The sequence below is a fragment of the Grammomys surdaster genome, unplaced genomic scaffold (assembly GCF_004785775.1).
Source record: "Grammomys surdaster isolate TR1022 unplaced genomic scaffold, NIH_TR_1.0 126036, whole genome shotgun sequence".
Taxonomy (NCBI): domain Eukaryota; kingdom Metazoa; phylum Chordata; class Mammalia; order Rodentia; family Muridae; genus Grammomys; species Grammomys surdaster.
This window is the reverse complement of record NW_021620849.1, coordinates 2,428,644-2,450,083: the sequence shown is the minus strand read 5'-3', so window position 1 is coordinate 2,450,083 and position 21,440 is coordinate 2,428,644. Positions and strand designations below refer to the sequence as shown.

Here is a 21,440-nt window from a genome sequence, read left to right as displayed (position 1 = left end):
TGGATGCTACCTGGGGGAGACCCAGGGTGCCGTAGTCTAGGTTCAAGAAAGCAAAACTTGTCAATTGGCTTGATGAAAGCGCCTCTGGTAAGCTAAACGCAAAGGACACAGGGGATTAAGGTGACGTGTCGACCGCTGACATTCTAATGGAAGCAGAAAGTCTTGAAGCCGTGAGTCCCCGCGGCCCGATGGGTCTCACTGGCGCCTGGGGCTTTGAGGATGTATGGAGGCTCCCAGAAAGCGCGGGCTCAGCGCTGGGGCCGCCCGGGCTCTGGAACAGGCCCAAGGGTGTCGAGCAGGCTCCTGCCCCGGCCGTGGACCCGCCTTCTCCCGGGTGAGACCCAATGGGGCGTCAGGTTCTGCAGCCCCGCCCCGGTTGGGTCTCAGCCACCAGGGCCAGCCGAGAGTCCCCACCGCACAGCCCGGTGCAGCGGCGCGCTCGGACCTCGCGTGCTCGGGATGGCCGGCTACCTGCGGGCCGTGCGCTCGCTCTGCAAAGCGTCGGCCTCAGCCCGGACCTGGGCACCGGCAGCACTGACTGTCCCCAGCTGGTCGGAGCAGCCGCGACGCCACTGTGAGTGCCGCACCGGGGGGCGGGCTCGCGTGCAGCGCTGCGACGTGGCGACGTCCCGGGAGGGGGACCCTGGAGCGCCACTCGCGACACACCGGCGGTCGGAGAACGGCGGCGTGCGGGTTACAAAGGGCCGGGAGGTGGCCTTACTCCGGGCTCCCGTGCTCGGGGCGCCTGGGCCGCTGCAGGCGCAGGGGTGGGGACGCAGGGCATAGTGGCAGCTGGTGGCCTGGGGCAGGATTGCTGGGTCCTATCAGGGCTGGGGTTCTCCAGGTATTCCGGGGGAGCATTTTCTGGGGTGCATGGACTCAGGGTGGGGTATCGTGACTGCCCTGCGCCTTTAGAAGGGACAAGCGACCCAGAGGGGCTGGAGCGGCCTGCTGCTGCCCTAGGCAGGGGAGGGTCACCTCGCGCTCCTGGCTCAGACAAAGGCGAGGAGGAGAGGCCTCCACTTCCCCTTCGCTCCAATCCCTGCGCACTCTGGTCCCTCCTCTCCGACAGGCCCACGTCAGCTATTTTTGGAATCTTAACTCGACAGCTGGAGGAATGCCCTTCTATTTTTCCCGCTTTTGTTTCGCTGCCACTCCCCCACCATTCGCTGCGCAGGACGCTCAGTCTGGGCCCTCTCCTGGCCCTTTGCTAGGCCGACCAGGAGCTGCTGCGTGTGAGTGGGTCCTGCCTGACATACAAGCTGTGGAGAGCTAGCACTGCACGCATATTGTCATTTTTCTTCAGTCAGTCGTTCCCATGAGATCTTCGTTGCCTTCAGCTTGCTCCTTAGGCGTGAAGGCGCAACTCGGGACAAAATAATCAGGGTTTTTGAGTCTCCATTACTAACAGACTGCCCAACCTGGCATGTGGGCATCTTTCACACCCTTGCTACTCAGCGCCTTCCTACAAAAGGCAAGGAACAATGTAGAGCACTTGGTGGCCTCTTTTGATGCCTGTTGCTACGGAAATTCTATCCTGACCTGGCTCAAAGCCCCTTGGAGTTAGCCAAAGGGATGAGGGAGAGGGGGGTGGGTTTGGCTATGGGGTTTGTTCTTGCTAGAGTGGTAATCGTTAACTCACTGTGGGAGCAGCTGACCGGACCTGGGGGCCAGGAGGAGGGAGAGGGCGGGGCCCTTGACAGTCCCCTTTGCCAAGGAGAAAGGGACATTTCTGCTTTTGTGCTTCTGGGATCCGCCTCTAAACTCTGAAGCCCGGATCAAGTGCCTCAGATCTTTCAAGATGCGGATATGGCAGTTTTGCAGCAAAATATGGAGGAGTTAAAGGCATCCAGTGGTTGTTTTCTTTTTCATTTTCTCTTTTGGGAGGGGGTGACTGGTAAAATGGTAATGGTAATACCAAAACAAACAAACAAAAAACTACCTTAAGAAACTGCACTAACAGGGAAGTAAGGCTCCTTTGGGATAACGAATTTGGATACACATTTTGTTTATTTATTTTGTTTTTTTTTTTAAAGGCTGGGTTCTCCATATGGTCCTGGCTGTCCTGGATCTTGCTGTAGAGACCAGGCTGGTCCAAACTCAAAGATTCATCTGCCTCTGCCTCCCGAGTGCTGGGATTAAAGGCGTGAGCCACCATTCCCCATCTATACATCTTAAAAAGCAGCCAGGAGAAGGACCTTTCCAAAGGTCTCCAAGTGGGGAGCTGATTAAAACCAAACCAAACCAAACCAACCAACCATTACCATCCAATGTCTTTGCTGTCCCTTGGTTCCCACTTGCAACCTCCACCAGCTGCTTGCTGGTCAGTCTAACTTAGACCTTGGGAAGACATTCAGACTCTCCAGGGCACAGATCATTTATTTAGACTCCCTTTATTCTACTCCTGGTTAGAAACTTTGTCATTTCCTCATCTTAACTTTTTAGACAGATACTTAAAGACTTGTTTATTTTTATTTACTGTGTATCAATATTTGCCTGAATGTATGTATGTATGCCACCTGTGACCTTATGGCCCACAGAGGCTAAAAGAGGGCAGTGCATTCCCAGGAACTGCACTTATGGATGGTGGTGAGCTGCCATGTGGGTCCTGGGACTTGAACTTGGGTTCTCTGTAAGAACAGTACACTCTTCTTAACTGCTGAGCCATCTCTCCAGCTCCATTTTTAGGTGTTCTTGGTAACTGGACCAGGAAGGTACCCTACTGGTCTTATATACTTGGAGGGGACAAATAATTCTAGTTTTTTTTTTTTTTCTTTTTCGAGACAGGGTTTCTCTGTGTAGCCCTGGCCGTCCTGGAACTCACTCTGTAGACCAGGCTAGCCTCGAACTCTCGAACTCAAGAAATCCACCTGCCTCTGCCTCCCAAGTGCTGGGATTAAAGGTGTGTGCCACCACTGCCCGGCATAATTCTAGTTTCTAAGATCCAAGAATAAATTATTCAATGACTGGTCGTCAGAGGTTTTTTTTTTTAACTTTTAAAACTTTATTATTTATTATGTATGTGTGAAGGACAGATATGGTGTATGTATGTGTGTGTGTCTGTGTGTCAGTGTGTGTACTTGCTACAGTACATATATGGAGACCAGAGGATAACCCTGTGGAGTGGGCCTTTTTCTCTCCCCTTCACCCAGTATCCCACAGGCCCTTCCTCAAGTTTTGCAGACCCAGGAATTAGTTCTTATCTGTTCTTCTGTGAGCCTTGTTTCAACTATAGCAGAGAAATCCCCAGCTGCTCATCCCCAGCCCAGCTTCCCTCAGAGCTGGTTTGGGTGCTTGTGTTAGATCTAGAACAGGGGTTTTCAACCTGTGGGTTTCGACCTCTTTGGGGTTGCATATCAGATATTTATATTATGATCCATAATAGTAACAAACTTACAGTTATGAAGTAGCAACAAATAATCTAATGGTTGGGGGTCACCACAACATGAGGAACTGTGTTAAAGGTCACAGCATTAGAGAACCACTGCTGTAGAAGGACTTGACTGCCCCAAGTTTTCTACCTTTAGCTGAGGCCTCTTGGGCTCATTCTACCCTCCACTTTGATAGACTCCGGGCACAGCTCCTTGGTGTACGAAATCAGGATCTGTGGCTTGCTTTGGAGTCTTTACTGTGTAAAATGTGTCCGAGTCTTACACAAGGCAAGCAACTGCTCTCTGATAAGTTTGTAGCCCCCAGCTCTTTCTAAACTTTATTTTGAGCTGGTCTTACTAAATTGTTCTGGCTAACTTTAAAATATGTGATTCCCCCTGCCTCCACCTTCTTAGTAGGTAGTGTTATAGGCATGTGTCCTCACACCTGGGTGTACCTCTCTCCCCCACCCAGAGATTCACAGACGCTAGCTAGACAAGCTTTCAATCACCGAATCACACCTCCAGCCTAGATTACAGATGCTCATCTATTCTGCGAGCTGTTCTGGGCACGCTGCCCATCACAGGAGAGAGATCTCTGTTTGTGTGTGACAATGGCCCTGGGCAGCAGGAATGGAGGGAACACATCAAAATAGGAAGTGAGCCCAGGTAGCCCTGATGTACATTTGCCCTTCCTTTATGACTTTAGCATGTTTTCTTCCCTTTGTGGGCCAGATCCCATGCAGATCCCAATAAGGGATGGAGCTGGGGATAGGAGTGAGAAACAGCTCTGCCTTTGGGCTTTAAGTCTAACAGGGAGGAGAGTGGCACTCAAAAAGTTGGCCAATGTGACACATAGCAATGGACTAAGGATAAGGGTCAGAAAGATACGGTGGACAAAGCCACTTGCTGCCAAGCTTGGTGACAGTTTGATCCCCAGGACCATATGGTGGAAGCAGAGAACAGACTCCCACAAGTTGTCCTTTGACCTCCAAAGATTCTCTATAGTGTGCTTGGACACACAGAGTTACTTAGGTGTGGTAAATATTGAAAGAGCTAAGGAGAAGAAACAAAGAGGGTGTAAGGTGCGTGGGGAGGTTTGGATGGGGCAGACAGGAAAGAGCCGAGTGAGTGAAGCCTGAGCCTGGGCGGAAGCTAACTCTTTAGACACCAGAGAAGGAGGGAAGGGCCTGCAGGAGCCAAGGCTGTGAGCGCTGTCTCTGTGGCAGTGGCAAGCTTTTAGTTTTTAAAGAGACAGACTCATGTGACTTAGAGTATATTACTATGACTGTCCTATTTTCTTAGTTATTGTTAAGCACTAACTATGCCTGATTTGTAGGGTAAACTTTATCATATTGTGTATGCTCAGGAGAAAGTCCACACAGAGTGTGGAGCGGCTCCAGGGATATCGGAGTATATTCCTTATGGAGATGGGGGTGGGGGAGGGGAATCGGTGGGATCTTTTCTTTTGCATTTTTCTTCGTAAGACTGGGGCATGGACAAACAGACCCGAGGGCTCCATACTGCACCAGCTTTTTTTTTTTTTTTTTTTTTTTTTTTTCCTATTGCTGATGCCATCTTTTAGTATGTCCCATCTTACAGAAATGCCTCTCTGGCTGAGTGGTGCAGCCTGCTCTTTGGAGTGAGGGAGTGAGTTCCAGGACAGCCAGAGGTACACAGAGAAATCCTGTCTCGGAAAACAAACAAACAAACAAACAAACACAGAAACAAAAGGAAAGAAAAAGAAAGAAAGAAAGAAAGAAAGAAAGAAAGAAAGAAAGGAAGGAAGGAAGGAAGAAAGAAGAGAAGTTCCACTCTGAGACTAGTCATGAGGGACAGTTTCAGGTTTCAGTTCATGATCTTACACTTATGGTCACATGTTCCTCAGGCTAGCTTTGAACTTCCTGATTTCTGAAGATAACCTTGAGCTTCAGATTCCTCTGCCTTCACCCTCCTAAGTGCTGGGATTATAAGTGTGTGCACATGCTCGGTTGTGTACGCTAGGCAAGCCCTTTGAGTCACACACGCCCACCTCTCTGCTGCCTTTTAGTCTGGGGCTGACAGTCAAATCAGTCTTCACACTGGAAGACGTGCTTGCCACCTGGGCTGCAGCCTCTACTTGTACGCCATTTCTGTGGACTTTGATTTTGAGTGGAAAAGAAAGTTCTGCAGGATTTCGCCAGATGTATTGCAATCATATTTGTTTAATCTATTTTTTACTTAAAAAATAAAATTTTTTTATTTATTTAACTTTATTTTAAATTATTTTTCTTTGCTGGGAGAGGCAGGGAGATCTCTGTGAGTTTAAGGTCTACAGAGTGAGTTCTAGTACAGCCAGAGAACACGAACACACACACACACACACACACACACACACATCTAGTGTCTGTGGAGCCTACACAAAGGAGTCAGACAATCAACTGTTGAGCCATCTCTCCAACCAATAAAGAATTAATTTTTATGTGCATATGTAAGTGTTGCATGCATGTGCTGGTGCCTGCTAGGCCAGAAGAGGGCATTGAATTCCCTGGAGCTAAAGTTCTAAGTGATAATGAGCTGACAGATGTGGGTGCTGGGAATCAAGCTCAGGTCTTAATTTTAGAGGCATCTCTCCAGCTGCCATGTTTTATTTAACTTTTGCAGTGCTGGTCACGGAACCTAGGTCCTTGGGAGATTCAAGCTGGCTGTCACTTTGGAAGTTTTCAGAAAGGCTTGGGTACTGCTTCTTGTATTTTCATGATGCTCATCATCTTCCTCTCCCTCCTGACATGAGCATACACAAGCTATGGTGTCATTGTGGAGGTCAGAGGTCAACCTTGGGTCTCATCACTCCCTTCCTTCACCTTATTTGAGACAGCATCTCTTCAGGTTCTCCACTGTGTGACAGACATCTGAGTCTGGCTTTTTTATGTTATTGGTTCTCTTGTGGTAAATATTTTACCCTCTGCCCCCCGGCCCATTTCTTATGGTTTGGTTTATCACTCCTAGTCTTTTTGAGATGAGCAGAGCATGGTTTGTTTGCAAGACTCAAATCCCTGAGACATGGGGTGCCCTAGAGGGTGCAGGTCAGGCCTGGAACAGGGAAGCCCTCCATCCGCCCAGCTTGCTTCCAAGTGTCGGAAATAACTCATTCTTCAAGACAGGCTGTGGTCTAAGATTGTGTGGAGGTGGGTTTAAAGTCTTACTATTTTTGTTTTGGTGAAAATATTAACCATGCCAACTTTTTTTTAGAATATCTTTTTTTTTTACACAGCTTAAGTGTGTGTGTGTGTGTGCCTGTGTGTGCCTGCCACAGCACCTGTGTGTAAGGACAACTTGATTGAGTTTGTTCTTTCTTTCCACCAGCTGGTTCAATCCAGAGATTGAATGCAGGTCCTCAGGCTGGGGTATCTTTTATTGGCCCTGAGCTATCTTTTATTTATTCTTCGACACTTTTTTGTTTTAACAGTATATTTAAATGTATTCTTTGACAAGTTAATACATCCATACAATGTATCTTGATCGTTTGTACCCTTCCTCTCAGCTTCCACTACCTCCTCACTCCGGTGTTGTTCAGTGTTGTTACTTTGTAGCCATCGCCCCAGACACATCTTCAGAACCTTTTTGTTTTGTAAAACTGAAACTCTGTATCTATGAAGGAGTAATTTCCTAGTGCCTCCTCCCTTAGCCCCGGTCAGATAAGATTCCACATCTTCTCTGTGCTTTAATGTACTAAGCCAGTAGTTCTCAACCCTTGACTTGTGATTCCCTTTGGTAAACCTCTATCTCCAAAAGTACTTACATTACAATTCACAACAGTAGCAAAACTGCAGTTATAAAGTAGCAATGAAGATAACTTTACTGTTGGGGGTCACCACTGCATGAGGAACTGTGTTAAAGGGTCTCAGTAGGAGGAAGATTGAGAACCACTCAGTGTTCTAGGCACCAGTGTAAGTAGAGTCCTACAGTATTCATCTTTGTTTCTTTTCTTTTTTTTTTTTCCTTTGGAGACAGGGTTTCTCTGTGTAGCTCTGACTGTCTTACAATGCTTTGTAGACCAAGTTGCATTAAGGGTGTGTGCCACCAGGTCCAGCAAAACTGTCATGTTTTATGTTATATACTGTCATTAGGGCTTACCTGTGTTGTGACATGTGATAGGATTTCCTTTTTTTAAAATCTTTCCTCTTCTAAGTCTGAATAGTATTTCATGGATATACAGACCACATTTTGTTTATTCAGTCATTCACTCATTGCTAGACACCACTTTTTGGTTGTTGTGAACGATGCCACAATGAACAGGGTGTGCAAGCATCTTTTTACTGGTCTTGCTCTGAATGTGACTCTGCCTTTTGTTCTCTTTAGGTTTTGTTTTGTTTTTTGTTTTGTTTTGTTTTTGCACCAGTGCTAGTGAAAGAACCCAGGGGTTTGCCCAGGCTGTGTAAAGGCAGTACTATTAAGCTGCATTCCTGGGCTGGTCTCAAACTTCAGGCAATCCTCTTGTCTCAGCCCCCTGAACATCAAGGTCACAAAACTACAGCATGACACCTGGTTCAATATCCTGATATTTTACCCTTGAGTTTAACTAAAAGAGTGAGAAGTGAACTCTCCTTGGCTTGTTTGTTGGTCACTTGGAACCTAGGGCGCCCTTGAGTTCTATATGCAGTCAAGGGTGACCTAGAATTGCTGATCCTGCAAACTCAGTTTGTACAGTGCTGAAGACTGAACTCAGGGCCTTGTAAGTGCTAGGCGAGCACACTAGCAGCTCAGTTACATTCCCAGCCTCATGCTCCTCGCTTATTTTGAGTTATGTGTGTGTAGGGGTATTGAGCACACACTAATTCTCACAGGAGGCTGTGAGCTGCCTGACCTGGGTACTGGGTCAACTCAAGTGCTATGGAAGGGAAGTATAAACTCTTATCCTCTGAGCCATCTGTCCAGGCCTCCTGCTTTAAATTTAAAACATTGTTTTATGTATATGAATGTTTTACCTGCATGTTCATTTATATGTGCAGCGTGTGTGTATCTGGTGCTCAAAGCGGGTCAGGAGAGGGCATCAGATCCCCTGGAGCTAGTGTTACAGACAGCTGTGAGCCATCAGATGGGTGGGCAGCCTGGCCGTCCCTCTAGTCCCTCTCTTGATTTTTTTTTTTTTAAAAATATTAGTCACTAAATGGATATTTAAAAAAATATAACTAGCTGAACCAGGCATGGTGGTATTAATGCCTGCAATCCCCATGTTCAGGAGGCAAGGCAGCAACATTTTTGCATTTGAGGTCATCCTGGGATATAGAAAGAGTTAAAAGCCACCCTGAGCTACACAGTGTGACCCTGTCACCCTACCCCCAAACTAAAACCCAAACTGAACAACAAAAACAACAAAAATCCACCATCTGGATGATGGTAGAGGGCTTGCTTGTTAACACATGTGAGGCCTTAAATTCAATCCACAGCATCGCAGGGCAGTGGTGGCACGTGCCTTTAATCCCAGCACTTGGGAGGCAGAGGCAGGCAGATTTCTAAGTTCGAGGCCAGCCTGGTCTACAGAGTGAGTTCCAGAACAGCCAGGGCTCCACAGAGAAACCCTGTTTCGAAAAAAACCAAAAACCAAAAACAATCCACAGCATCAAGTAAGAAGGAAGAAGAGGGGTTTTTTTTAGAATGGAGGATGTCTTAGTCACTGGTTTATTGCTGTGAAGAGATACCCTGATCAAAGCATCTCTTAAAAATGAAAGCATTTAGTTGGGGGCTTGCTTACAGTTTCAGGGACTCGGTCTATTATCATCATGGTGGGAAGCATTGCAGCAGTAGATGTGTACAGGAAGTGGCTAACAGCTGTATCCTGATTGGAGGCTGAGAAAGAAGTATTAGTCCTGATATGGGCGTTTGGAACCTCAAAGCCCATCTCCACTGATACACTTCCTCTAACAAGGCCACACCCACTCTACTAAAGCCACACCCACTCTACTAAGGCCACACCTTCTAATCCTTATCAAATAGCGCCACTCCCTGATGACTCGGTATTTAAATATACGTGCCTCTGGGAGCCGTTCTGATTCAAACCATCATATGAGTGTGGTCTAGTGGATGGGCGTTTGGGGTGAATATGCAAAGCTACAGGTTCAGTCTTTAGTATCAGGAGGAAAACACATCAATTTCAAGGGCAGAGCAAGAGGGCCTAGCTGGTGTGGGCTCAGGTCCCTGCCCTCGCTTATCTGGGGAGCCTCTGCATCCTTGGAGTCTGACAACAGTGTTGCTTGCTCTGTTACCTGTTTTTTCCATCTCCTCCTCCTTGCTCTCCTCCCCCCCCACCCCTTGGTGGATTCAGATCTTAATATCTTAGTGTCAACAAAGCTTAGTTAGCACCAGGTTGCCATGTGAATAAATAGGCACTGTGTTTTCTAATTCCATGAACACACCCATGTGATCATGACTTTGCCCTCCCTACCTTCCACGAGGGGGTGTGGCACTCACATGCTGCTGGCACAGGGCTGTGTTTATCTGCTGATGAGGTTGAAACCCTTAGAACTGGCTTATGACGTAGGTTTAAATTTTAAAAAAATCTGACAAGCGGTCTTTAGATTAACTCTCAGTAGAGGCTTCTAGAAGCTAAGCAAATTCTGTCCAGCAGTCTGTCTTGGGGCCTTCTCTCTTTAAGCTCTAGCCTAAAATGAAATTCTGTAGCTTGAGTTGAAGATCCCTTGGCATCTTGGGTATGTTAATGGAGCCAGCCACAGCTGCCTTTAGTTCCCAGGAGGGCGCCAGTTCATGTCTGTGTTTTTGACTTCTTGGCATCTGACCCACGAGGACAAAGGTACACTGAACCAGGGACCTGGATTCTGTCTTTCTTGCCTCTGACAACTACACTCCCTAGCTCTCCTTTTTCTCCCTTAACGATCTCTAAAAGTCTCTGTCTGTCTGTCTGTCTGTCTGTTTCCTTCTTTTTTTCTCCCATCTATCTCTGTGTGTCTCTGTCTCTGTCCTCTATCTGTCTTTCTGTCTCTGTCTCTCTCATAGAATCATTTGGATGGCTTTGGGAAATGAGCTGGTCTGCTCACTGTGTAGGAGGGTTCAAGGGTGTTATGACTGGGCTGTGTGTTGTAGGGCAATGAAATGCTTAAGGCCCTTTAGACTTTTCTTCCTTCTTTCCAGACAAACTTTGAGGTGTCCCAGGGTGGCGTTGAACTTACCTTGGAACTTACCTCCAGTTAACCTCCTCCTCCTCTTCTTCCTCTTCCTCTTCCTCCTCCTTCTTTTCCTCTTCTTCTTTTCCTCCTCCTCAGCGCTAGGATTACTGGCACATGTCACCACAGTCAGTTTATGGAATGTTAAGGACTGAACCCAAGACTTCATGCATGCTAAAAAGGCATTTTATCAGCTGAGTTGCCCCAAACTAAATTGTTGAGGTTTCTTAAAGATATTTTTAAGGAGCTGGAGAGAAGATCAACAGTTAGGAGTACTTACTGCTCTTACAGAGGCCGGAGTTTGATTCCCAGCACCCACTGGCAGCTCACAATCATCTATAACTCCAATTCCAGGAAACCTAGTGCCCTTTTCTGACCTCAGATATGGCATGCATATGGTGCACATACAGGCAAAATGCTCATATCATAAACAAATACATGTTAAAAGTTTGTGAGAGAGGGGGTGCAGAGACAGAGAACAATAGAATAATTTGGACAAATTGGTTCTCTTCTTTCACTCTGCGGGTTCCAGAGATTGAACTTAGGTTGACAGTCTTGGTAGCTACTTCCTTTCATTGAGCTAGTTTGCCTCCATGTTGGGGATTTGATACCTTTCTAGAATAACCAATTCACTTAAACCTTCTTGGCTCTGAGGCTGAGGTCCCTCTTCAGGTGGCACAAGTCTGTTCCCAGTGAGGAAGGTCCAAGTCCTCTGGGCCTTGTCGTGTTCCTGTAACCTGGGGCAGTAATCTGCTCAAAGTAGAAGCAATGAGGGGCTGGAGAGATGGCTCAGTGGTTAAGAGCTGCTCTTCCAGAAGACCAGGTTCAATTCCCAGCACCCACATGGCAGCTCACAACTGTCTGTAATTCTAGTTCCAGGGGATCTGACACCCTTGCACAGACAGACATTCAGGTAAAACACCAATGCACATTAAATTACTACTACTACTAAAAGGAAAGATAAAATTTATAAAAACAATAAAATAGAATCAATGAAGTGAGTATTGTAACATACACCCGTAATCTTAGTAGTTGAGAAGCCAAGGCAGGAGGATTATGAGTTCGAGGCTAGACTGGTCATACAGTGAATAATAGGCCAGACTGGTTACATATGCAGATGATATATAAAGAGGAAACCAAGCTAGTGTAGAGTGCAGGCAGGGAATCCCTCGATGAAGTAGGTAGAGGCAGGAAGATCAGACATTCAAGGTCATCCTTTGTTATACAGGGAGTTCAAGAGCCAGGGTTACACATGCCCGATCACATCTCAAAAACAAAACAAAACAAAAACCAACCAAAGAACCAACCAACCAATCAACAAATAAACAAACAAGATGGCACCGTGACACTTCCCTTGGGATTGTTTTGCAATAGATGGTGACTGGAATAAGCGGGCTTGCACTGTTGTCAGACATGTGTTGGGCTCTTGCTATAGATCTGCACATTTTTCTCCTGGCTCCAAGCTTTGGGGACTCCCAGGTTGTAGATGACAGTCAAGCTTAGTGACTGTGAGAGGGTTGCGTTGGAAGAACACAGGATTACAGGAGAAAGGGAATAGCTGAGCCTTGTGGAAGTGGGGAGTTTGCAGATTCCCCTGACTTGGCACTGGCTGAGTAGGCCATCTGGCTGTGGTTCTCTCTTGGCCTCTTCAGCTTCCAACGGGAGAGGATCTGACTGGCCAGGCTGGATTCAGCTGCCAAAGGAGGGTGGGATGGGTTGGCTCTATACGGTCATCCTCCACATGGAAATGGAGGTCCTAAAAGCAGGAGAGGGAGCAGTTGCTGGACCATTGGTGACCTGTTGTCTTTAATTGCCCCTCCTTATTGAAGTACTGAACTGGAGGGAGGACGGAGGATGTGATGTGCTGCTCCCTGCTGCTGCCCCAGGATGGGGATGTGATATGCTGTGTGCCCAATTCTAGATGCTGAGAAGAGGATTAAGGTGGAGAAGCCGGTGGTGGAGATGGACGGCGACGAGATGACCCGGATCATCTGGCAGTTCATCAAGGAGAAGGTATAGCACCTCTCCTACAGTGGGCGGCAGGTCCCTATGGGTTCCTTGGGTCCCTGGTAGACAGCAGTCCCATTTCTCACTTTCTGCCCCGCCTTCCTTGTGTAACAGCATCAGTGGTTGCTAGTTCTTTGTCTTCAGCCAGTGCCTGTCCTGGGCAGTCTGGTGCTGCAATGTGCAAGCTTTTCAAAGTTTGTTTCTTCATCTCTTCAAGGCTTTTGATTACATTTGTGCGCACGAGCGTGCTGTGGTGCACACATGGAGGTCAGAGGTCAGTTCCCCCTACCAAGTGAGACCCAGGGATTAGACTTCCTGGCTTGGTCGTAAGTGCCTTTACCCAAAGAGCTACTGTGCCAAGCCCAGCACTCGGGAGGCAGAGGTGGGTGGATCTCTGAGTGACTGGTCTGCAGTTCCAGGACAGCCAGGGCTACACAGAAAAACCCTATCTCAAAAAATCAAAACAAAACGAACAAAAGAAACTAACTGGGACAGGCTAGATGGTCCAGCAGGTAAAAGTGCTTGCTGACAAGTCTGAGGATGTAAGTTCAATCCTTGAGACTCACACAGAGAAAGGAAAGGACAAATTACTGCAAGGTGTCTTCTGCTCTCCAAGTGCTAGCCATGACACAGGCACATCTCCTCATATGCACGCCCGTGTGCTGATTCCTTCCTTCCTTCCTTCCTTCCTTCCTTCCTTCCTTTCTTTTTCTTTTCTTTCTTTTTTTTTGTTTTTTTTATTTTGTTTTGTTTTTCGAGATAGGGTTTCTCTGTATAGCCTTGGCTGTCCTGGAACTCACTCTGTAGACCAGGCTGACCTCGAACTCAGAAATCCGCCTGCCTCTGCCTCCCAAGTGCTGGGATTAAAGGCGTGCGCCACCACCCGGCACAGCACTTGTTCTTGCAGAAGACCCAGGTTCAATTTTCAGCACCTGCATGCCAGCTCACCTCTGTCTAATATACTCTTCTCTCTTCACAGACACCAGGCATGCATACGCAGAGACATACATGCAAGCAAAACAGACGTACATGCAGTGTGCATGGTGGTGCATGCCTTTAATCTCAGCACTCACAAGGTAGAGGCAGGTAGATCTCTCTGAGTTCCAGGACTACATAGTGAGACCCCTACTCAACAACAGCAGCAGCAGCAACAACAACAACAACAACAAGGCTTTATTTTTCATTGTGTGCCTGCGTGTGGGTATAGACATGAATGTCATTTCCAGAGGTGGCAGGTTCTCTGGAGCTGAAGTTACGGGTGGTCACCTGATATAGGCTCTAGGGAATTGAACTTGGGCTGTCTGCAGGAGCAGTATACTTAAGTGTGTAGTCATCTCTCCAGTCAGAGACAGGGTCTTAACTGTGTGGCCCCAGGCTGTCAGCTTGTCTGGCCATGGCATCCTGCCCAAGTCAGTTGTCTGCTTGACACTTTACTCTGGCTTTCTTCCTCAGCTCATTCTTCCTCATGTAGATGTCCAGCTTAAGTATTTTGACCTTGGGCTTCCAAATCGTGACCAGACCAATGACCAGGTCACCATTGACTCTGCGCTGGCCACCCAGAAGTACAGTGTGGCTGTTAAGTGTGCCACAATCACCCCCGATGAGGCCCGTGTGGAAGGTATGAAGTGTGATGGGGTCACAGAGACTGGGGGGGGGGGTCACAGGCTATCATGCTTAGTTGGAAGCGGTTGGCTATATCACTCATCTGGGACTGGGAGATAGGAGCGTCCAGAGCTGAGCTTCCCTGAGGCTGATGATGGAGACCTTAAGTCAGTCCAGTCTTGCTGAGAAAGTCTGATGTGCTGCAGGGCCTGTGAGGTCACTATGACATGCCTTGGGGAGGTGCCATTAGGGACCAGCCTCATTTTCATGGCCAGGCCAGGTTTCAGGTCTCCTGGAAGCAGGAAGGTGGTACCCTTGCTGTGCTGTGTTTCTATGGCTTACACCAGCAAGGGGCATCAGCAGTTACAGGGAGGAAGGAGACAGTGCTGTTTCTCTCATATGAGTGAAGGTCTTTAACAGCCTGGCCTTCTGGCCTCTTGGACTATTTGGTAGTCTGGTTTACAGAGGCTGGGCAGAAGCCCCCACCCCCACCCCCCGGGGTTGTCAGTGATGACATAATGCCGGCTAAAGTGGGGGTGGGGCGTCAGTGATGATGTAATGCTAAACTTACTTTGCTTTCCCTGGAACTGTGAGCATCTTCTGAAGACTCCCTCTCTTTTGCTATGTGGCTACTTGATTACCCCTCCCCCTGCCCCACTGCACACAGTGTGGCCTTTTCTCTTCCTCTCTCCATCTCCTTTCTTCTGGCAGCTGCTGAGATTTACAGCTTGCCTGTCTTGTTCTTCTCTTAAACTAATAACATTGTCCTCAAGCTTCAAAAACAATAGATGAATGTGCTTTATGATGTTTCCTTCCTAGTTTCTGCATTGTGAGGAAGACAAGCCTTCCAGTTACTCTTCAGAGCTGAGGGTGTAGCTCAGGGACACGTTCTTGCCTAGCATGCATAAGGCCCTGGACTCAATCCCCAGCACTGCAAACTGATAACAAAGGAAAACCCAGGAAATGTGGGCAGTCTCCAGACCAGCTGCCTGGAGCACACTGGGGGGTCAGTTTTAGTCCTGAGTTCACTTCCCTGATAAATGCTTAGGCAAGCACTGTGCACTTGAGCTACATCTCCAGCCCAGTGTTGGGGTTTATAGCTCATTCTTTTATGGACAAGCTCTTAGTATCTTGGGCAGGATGGGGTGGAGGAAGCTGCCCTTTCTCCTCACTAAGCAACCTCCATGTGGACCTGGTAAGAATGCCAGCCAGGTCCTGTTCTGGGCACTTTACAACTTATTTAATGATAACTCAGCAGGACTCTCAGCCTTCCTAACACTGCGACCGTTAACACAGTTCCTCATGTTGTGGTGACCCTAACCATAAAATTATTTTCGTTGCTACTTCATAACTGTAACTTTGCTACTGTTAGGAATCATAATGTCAATATCTGTGTTTTCCGATGATCTTAGGTGACCCCTGTGAAAAGATCGTTCAATCCCTGGGTTGAGAACCACTGCTCTAGAGTCTAGACTCTTCTACTTCCTCCAGGATGACTTCTGGGGCCCCTGTATGGCTTGGGGTACTTTCTGGTTGAGAGATTGGGCTTTGGTGGGTCTATTATATCTCTGTCCTCACAGAGTTCAAGCTGAAGAAAATGTGGAAGAGCCCTAACGGAACCATCCGGAACATCCTTGGGGGAACTGTCTTCAGAGAGCCAATCATCTGCAAAAATATCCCTCGCCTTGTCCCTGGCTGGACCAAACCCATCACCATTGGCAGGCATGCCCATGGCGACCAGGTAGGCCAGGCTCGGAGATACAGTCTGTTGACTCATGCTTCCCACAGGAAGCCTTGGCTCAAACTGCCTCTCCTCTCTGCAGTACAAGGCCACAGATTTTGTGGTAGATCGAGCTGGCACGTTCAAGTTGGTCTTCACCCCAAAGGATGGCAGTGGTGCCAAGGAGTGGGAGGTGTATAACTTCCCTGCCGGAGGCGTTGGTATGGGGATGTACAACACTGACGAGGTAAGGCCCTAGCCATCCTCCTCTCTAGCCCATCTCTCTCTGCCTAGTTTGTAGTTTTCTTCTATTGGCCTCATTCTCATGCCAGGAAGAGGTAGAAAAGACCAATTGGTCAGAAAAGAATGCCTCCTTGCGTGGACCATAATTGGGTCATATGACCACCTTTGAGCCAATCACTGATGGCCAGGGAAGGGCTCTGATTGGATAAGTTGGAGACACGTGGTCAATCAAGCCTAGCAGTAGGCCGCTTAACCAGACCTTCACCAGCTATAAGGTCTAGGAATTATGAGGTAGAGAGAACTGTACAAGTAAGGTTGGCAGCAGGGTCTATGCTTTTCTGGTGGGAAAAGATTGGCCAACCATAACAACGGAGGCTCGTTCTATGGTAGCAGGAGTTGAGGAGTCTTATGGAGATGCTGTGGCCCTGGCCCTAGCCCTGGGACCATGGCAGATTAGCAGTCCTCAGCCTGGGGGCCATGCTATGCCCGCTCTCCCCACAGTCCATTTCGGGCTTCGCGCACAGCTGCTTCCAGTACTCTATCCAGAAGAAATGGCCGCTCTACTTGAGCACCAAGAACACCATTCTGAAGGCCTATGATGGGCGTTTCAAGGACATCTTCCAGGAGATCTTTGACAAGTAACAGCCTCTGACGCTTCCTGAGGGCACCACAGCCCCCAGCTCCCTTGCGCCATCCTTACTTCACCTGGGGAGGTTGCTTTCCCAGTGTGCGCTTGGTTCAGCTTCGAGGTGCAGGGAGGGGTCTTTAACCTGCCAACCTCCTGTCCTCTCCCCGAGACAAGCCCTTTTGTCCCCAGGCACTATAAGACTGACTTTGACAAGAATAAGATCTGGTATGAGCATCGACTCATCGACGACATGGTGGCCCAGGTACTCAAGTCTTCCGGTGGCTTTGTGTGGGCCTGCAAGAACTATGATGGAGACGTGCAGTCTGACATCCTGGCTCAAGGTACGGTGGGACAACCCGCTCCCTGGGGGAGGAGCTTTTGGTACTCCATGACTGGAATGACTTTTTTTTTTCTTTTTTCTTTTTCTTTTTCTTTTTTTTGAGGCAGGATTTCTCTGTGTAGCCTTAGCTGTCCTGGAACTCACTCTGTAGACCAGGCTGGCCTCAAACTCAGAGATCCACCTGCCTCAGCCTCCTGAGTGCTGGGATTAAAATTGTACACCACTACCCAGTGTTTTTTTTTTTTAATTAAAATATGTCAGTGTGATTGTAAGCACAAGGGTTAAGTCAAGGAAAGGCTCTGGGGAAGAAGGTGAGATACAGCCAAGAGCATGAGCAAGGCCTCCTCAAAGAATCTTCTGGAGGTGTGTGTGTGTGTGTGTGTGTGTGTGATCTCCCGTGGAGGCCGGAAGTTGATGTCAGGTGTCTTCTGTTACATTCCTTATAATTTTAAAAATTACACTTAGAAGGCCAAGCATGGTGGCATCATAAACAGAGGCAGTTGGATCTCTGTGTGTTCGAGGACATAGCCAGTTTTAGGGCAGCAGGACTTTAATATAATAGACCCTCTCTAAAAAGTTTTCTGTCTACCCAGCACTACTCGGATTATACATACGGCCTCACGAAAGCTAGGCGAGTGCACTACAACTGAGCTACAGCCACAGGCCTTTCTTTATCTGTTCTTGTGCCCATGTGCAGCACACGTGTGGAGGTCGGAGGTCACCCTGAAGGAGTTGATCCTTTCCACTATGTGGGTCCTAGAGATTGAACTCAGGTTGTCAGGCTTGGTGGCAAGCACCTCTACCAGCCAAGCTGTCTTGTCTTCCCTCTGCCTTGAGACAGGGCAGACTAGCTGGCTGGGTGGGTCCAAGCGACCTGCCTGTGTCTGTCCCTGTGACTGCTGTAACAGAGAAAGGAGTCCAGGAGGCTGAGTTCAGATGCCTCACCCTTGTAACCTCAGCATTCAGGAGGACGAGGTAGGCAGACTGCTGTAATTTGAGGCTGGCTTGGATTACATAATGAGTTCCAGGCCAAACAAAAATAAACCATACAGAAAAGGGGATCATTGAGATAGCTCAGTGGTAAAGGCACTTGCCACCAAGATTGACAGCTTGAGTCTGATCCCCAGAACCTACATGGTGGAGAAAACAGACTCTTACAAAGCTGTCCTCTGACTTCTACACATACACTGGCACATGATCACCATCCCCTACACAAAAACAAACAAACAAACAAACAACAAATAAAAAAGAAAAACCCAGAAAACAAAACCAAGCTGGATCTTTTTCTTATGTAAGCTCCCCTCTTTTTCTTCCTCGGGCCGTCACATTCTTTGGGGGTCTGGGGGAATTTTTTGATTCCCCAGAGACCTTGACAACAGACTCATTCCAGCTGAAATCTGGATTTGGGGACATTTGGAATAAAGGGGCTAACAGCAGCAGAAACAGGAAAGGTTGCAAAATAGCTGATGGTGGGGGATTTCTTCTTGAGATGGTCGCCTGGGAGGCTTCAGGACTGACAGCCTCAGGCTATGAGGTCTGGAAAGGGAGGACAGACTGGTTCTAGCTGATGACAGCTGCCTGGGAGGCTCTACTGTCCTCTCAGCTGCAGTGGGTTGGCATGGGGTCTAAGAGGAAGGGTTCTGAGCTGAAGCATGGTCCTGAGGGGAAATCTGCCCAACCCCCAGGCTTTGGCTCCCTCGGTCTGATGACATCTGTGCTGGTCTGTCCTGATGGGAAGACAATTGAGGCTGAGGCTGCTCATGGGACAGTCACCCGCCATTACCGAGAGCACCAGAAGGTAATGTGTGCACTTCAGGGTCTGAAGCCCACTGGCCCTGGTGGCTGGGAGGATGAGCCTGATCTGCCGGTCTGGAGGTAGATAGCTGTATCTGGTTCTCGGCTGATCCTGTGGCCTGTCCCCAGGGCCGGCCCACCAGTACCAACCCTATTGCCAGCATCTTTGCCTGGACAAGGGGTCTGGAGCATCGGGGAAAGCTGGATGGGAACCAGGACCTCATCAGGTGAGCTTCTGGGGAGGGCTTGAGCTGGCGCAGCCCACAGTTCTGCCCAGCATGCCAGGGCCTCACCCACCGCATCCTCTGCAGGTTTGCACAGACTCTGGAGAAGGTGTGCGTGCAGACTGTGGAGAGTGGAGCTATGACCAAGGACCTGGCTGGCTGCATCCATGGCCTCAGCAAGTGTGTACTTTGGGGAACAGGGCTTGAGACCTCGGCAGGTGGGAGGAAGCCAAGGGACCCCACGTAGAGTCCCTCTCATGAGTGGGTAGAGCTACCTGGGGTCTGAGACAGGACAAGTCCTGCAAAATGGCTCAGGGCAAGCCTCCCTAGACCAAGCCTGAGTTGGTCCCCACTGGCAGTTGCTTAGTTTCTTTCCCCAGCTTCTTTTACAAGGCCTGTGCCCGGCACCTTGTCACTTTTAACTTTCTGTTGAATTTATTGTGGCCCTCTAGCAGTGGGCTACTAGCAAACTTGGACCTGTGCTTGGTGTCATGAGAAGGTCATTCTGATGCCTGAGGTCTGATGTGCCTGGGACGGGCTTGGTTGATGGCCTCCAGGAGGCCTGAGTCACCCCCTGCCCTCCATGTTCTCTTGGCAGTGTGAAGCTGAATGAGCACTTCCTGAACACCACAGACTTCCTGGACACCATTAAGAGCAACCTGGACAGAGCTCTGGGCAAGCAGTAGGGGTGGACTACCCAGCTCCAGTGGGTGCTCCGTATACGGCAGCGGGTGGGCCTCACAGCCCCTCTCTCTGGTGGCCTTTGTAGGGGACATATTTTTTTACATATATATATGATGGAGATGTTTTTTAAAGTATATGAGCATTTTCCCTCACAGTGGACATGAGGCAGGAACGGTGTGCCTTACCTCAGTCAGTCAGTGTGTTTTGCATACTGTAATTTATATTGCTCTGAATCACATGGTGCCATATTTAGCTACTAAAAAGCTCTTCGAAAAACTGTCTTGATGTGTTTGTCCCTGAGTGGGAGGAAGCAGCTGGCAGGATGCCCCAGGGACAAGGCTGGGGTGCCTCAGGCTGTTACTAGGTCAGTCAGGGGGCCACCTTTCACGAGAGGGAACAAGGTAGCCTGTGGGCCTCCTGCATTCTTCTCCGGCTGCCTGAGTTGGCAGACTTCTGGGGTAAGGCCCTGGCTTCCTCACAAAGTTGCCTGCAGTGTTTGTCCCTGAGCTAGAGGAGGTAGCTTGGGCCTAAGGACAGAGGCTCACATAGTCTCCTAAGAGTCTCCCTTCCCTCTATCTATTGCCATGTGATAGTCTTATTAACACATTATTAACACGTGCACCTTTTGCAGTGCTGACACTCCAGCCTTTGTGTATGTACACTAAGCAAACATTCTACCTCTGCTTATTTAGCTGAGAGACAAGGCCTCACCACTACATAGCTCTGGCTAGTTTGGATCTATGCTTCCCAAGGCCTATGTGATCATGCTCAGATCCATTTTCCCTGTTAAACACTGGAGACAGATTCCCCCAGTCTCTGCTTTGCAGGCCTGCTCAGGCTTGCCTAGGTCTATGTATGGGATCCCCTATTCCCATCCTCAGGTTTATCCTTTGACACAACTAGAAAAGTAATGTTGAAAAGTTGCTCCAAAGCCATATATATACTCATTGGAACGCACTGTCCCCGTGCAGTCAGTGACTTACTGCTTGTTGGTCCTGTTGAGTAACTTTTTGATAATAAAGTCAGCTCTCTGTATCCAGAGTTGATTGTTGGCAGTGCTGAGAGTTGACCTTAGCTAAGGCAAGCATTTTATCGCTAAGATGCTAAGATCATTAAGCTGAATTCTCAGGTCCCTGTCGCCCGCCGTTTATTCTTTCTTAAAAGACATAGCTTTGTATATCCTAGACTAGCCTCAAATTTCTATGTAATTAAGGATGACCTTGAACTTGTTAGCGTCCTGTCTACCTCTTGGATGTTGTTATCATGGGCATGTGTCACAAGACTGTGTATATGGTGCTGGGTATCAGATCCGGGGTGGTCTCCTGGTTGGAGACAGACACTCTACCAAACAAGCCTCATCCACAGCCCTAGCTTCAGGTTTAAAACTATTTATTTTATGGGTATTTTGCCTGTTTGTATGTCTGTGTACCACGTACATGCAAGGGCCACTGAAGTCAGAACAGGGCAGTGGAGCCCCTAGAGTTAGAGACAATTGAGAGCTGCCACGTGATGGGACTTGAACCGGGATCCTCTGGAAAAGTACTCTAGTTATCTATCTCTTAACTCTAGCCACGGGGTTTATGTTTGCAGATCCAAGAGTGGGAATATTTGCAAACAAGTTAGGGATAGATAGCAGTGCAAGCCTGAAATCCCAGCACTTAACCTGTCTC

General features: G+C 48.3%; 1 protein-coding gene across 1 annotated transcript; it reads left to right on the top strand.

Moving 5' to 3' along the window:
* Positions 1-391: 391 nt before the first annotated feature.
* On the top strand, positions 392-20,051 carry Idh2 (isocitrate dehydrogenase (NADP(+)) 2, mitochondrial). The gene is made up of 11 exons (XM_028754862.1): positions 392-574; positions 12,450-12,541; positions 13,988-14,153; positions 15,718-15,878; positions 15,961-16,104; positions 16,602-16,738; positions 16,918-17,069; positions 18,754-18,866; positions 18,992-19,089; positions 19,174-19,266; positions 19,685-20,051. The coding sequence occupies exons 1-11, from the start codon at positions 460-462 to the stop codon at positions 19,770-19,772; spliced, it is 1,359 nt and encodes a 452-aa protein (XP_028610695.1). The 5' UTR covers positions 392-459; the 3' UTR covers positions 19,773-20,051.
* The last annotated feature ends 1,389 nt before the right edge of the window (positions 20,052-21,440 follow it).

Excerpts from the sequence above, each read along its gene's own strand:
- Idh2 (XM_028754862.1), top strand. The coding sequence starts at position 460 with ATGGCCGGCTACCTGCGGGCCGTGCGCTCGCTCTGCAAAGCGTCGGCC. Across the intron at positions 16,105-16,601 it reads GGATGTACAACACTGACGAG|TCCATTTCGGGCTTCGCGCA; the intron begins GTAAGGCCCTAG and ends CTCTCCCCACAG. Across the intron at positions 19,267-19,684 it reads TGCATCCATGGCCTCAGCAA|TGTGAAGCTGAATGAGCACT; the intron begins GTGTGTACTTTG and ends TTCTCTTGGCAG.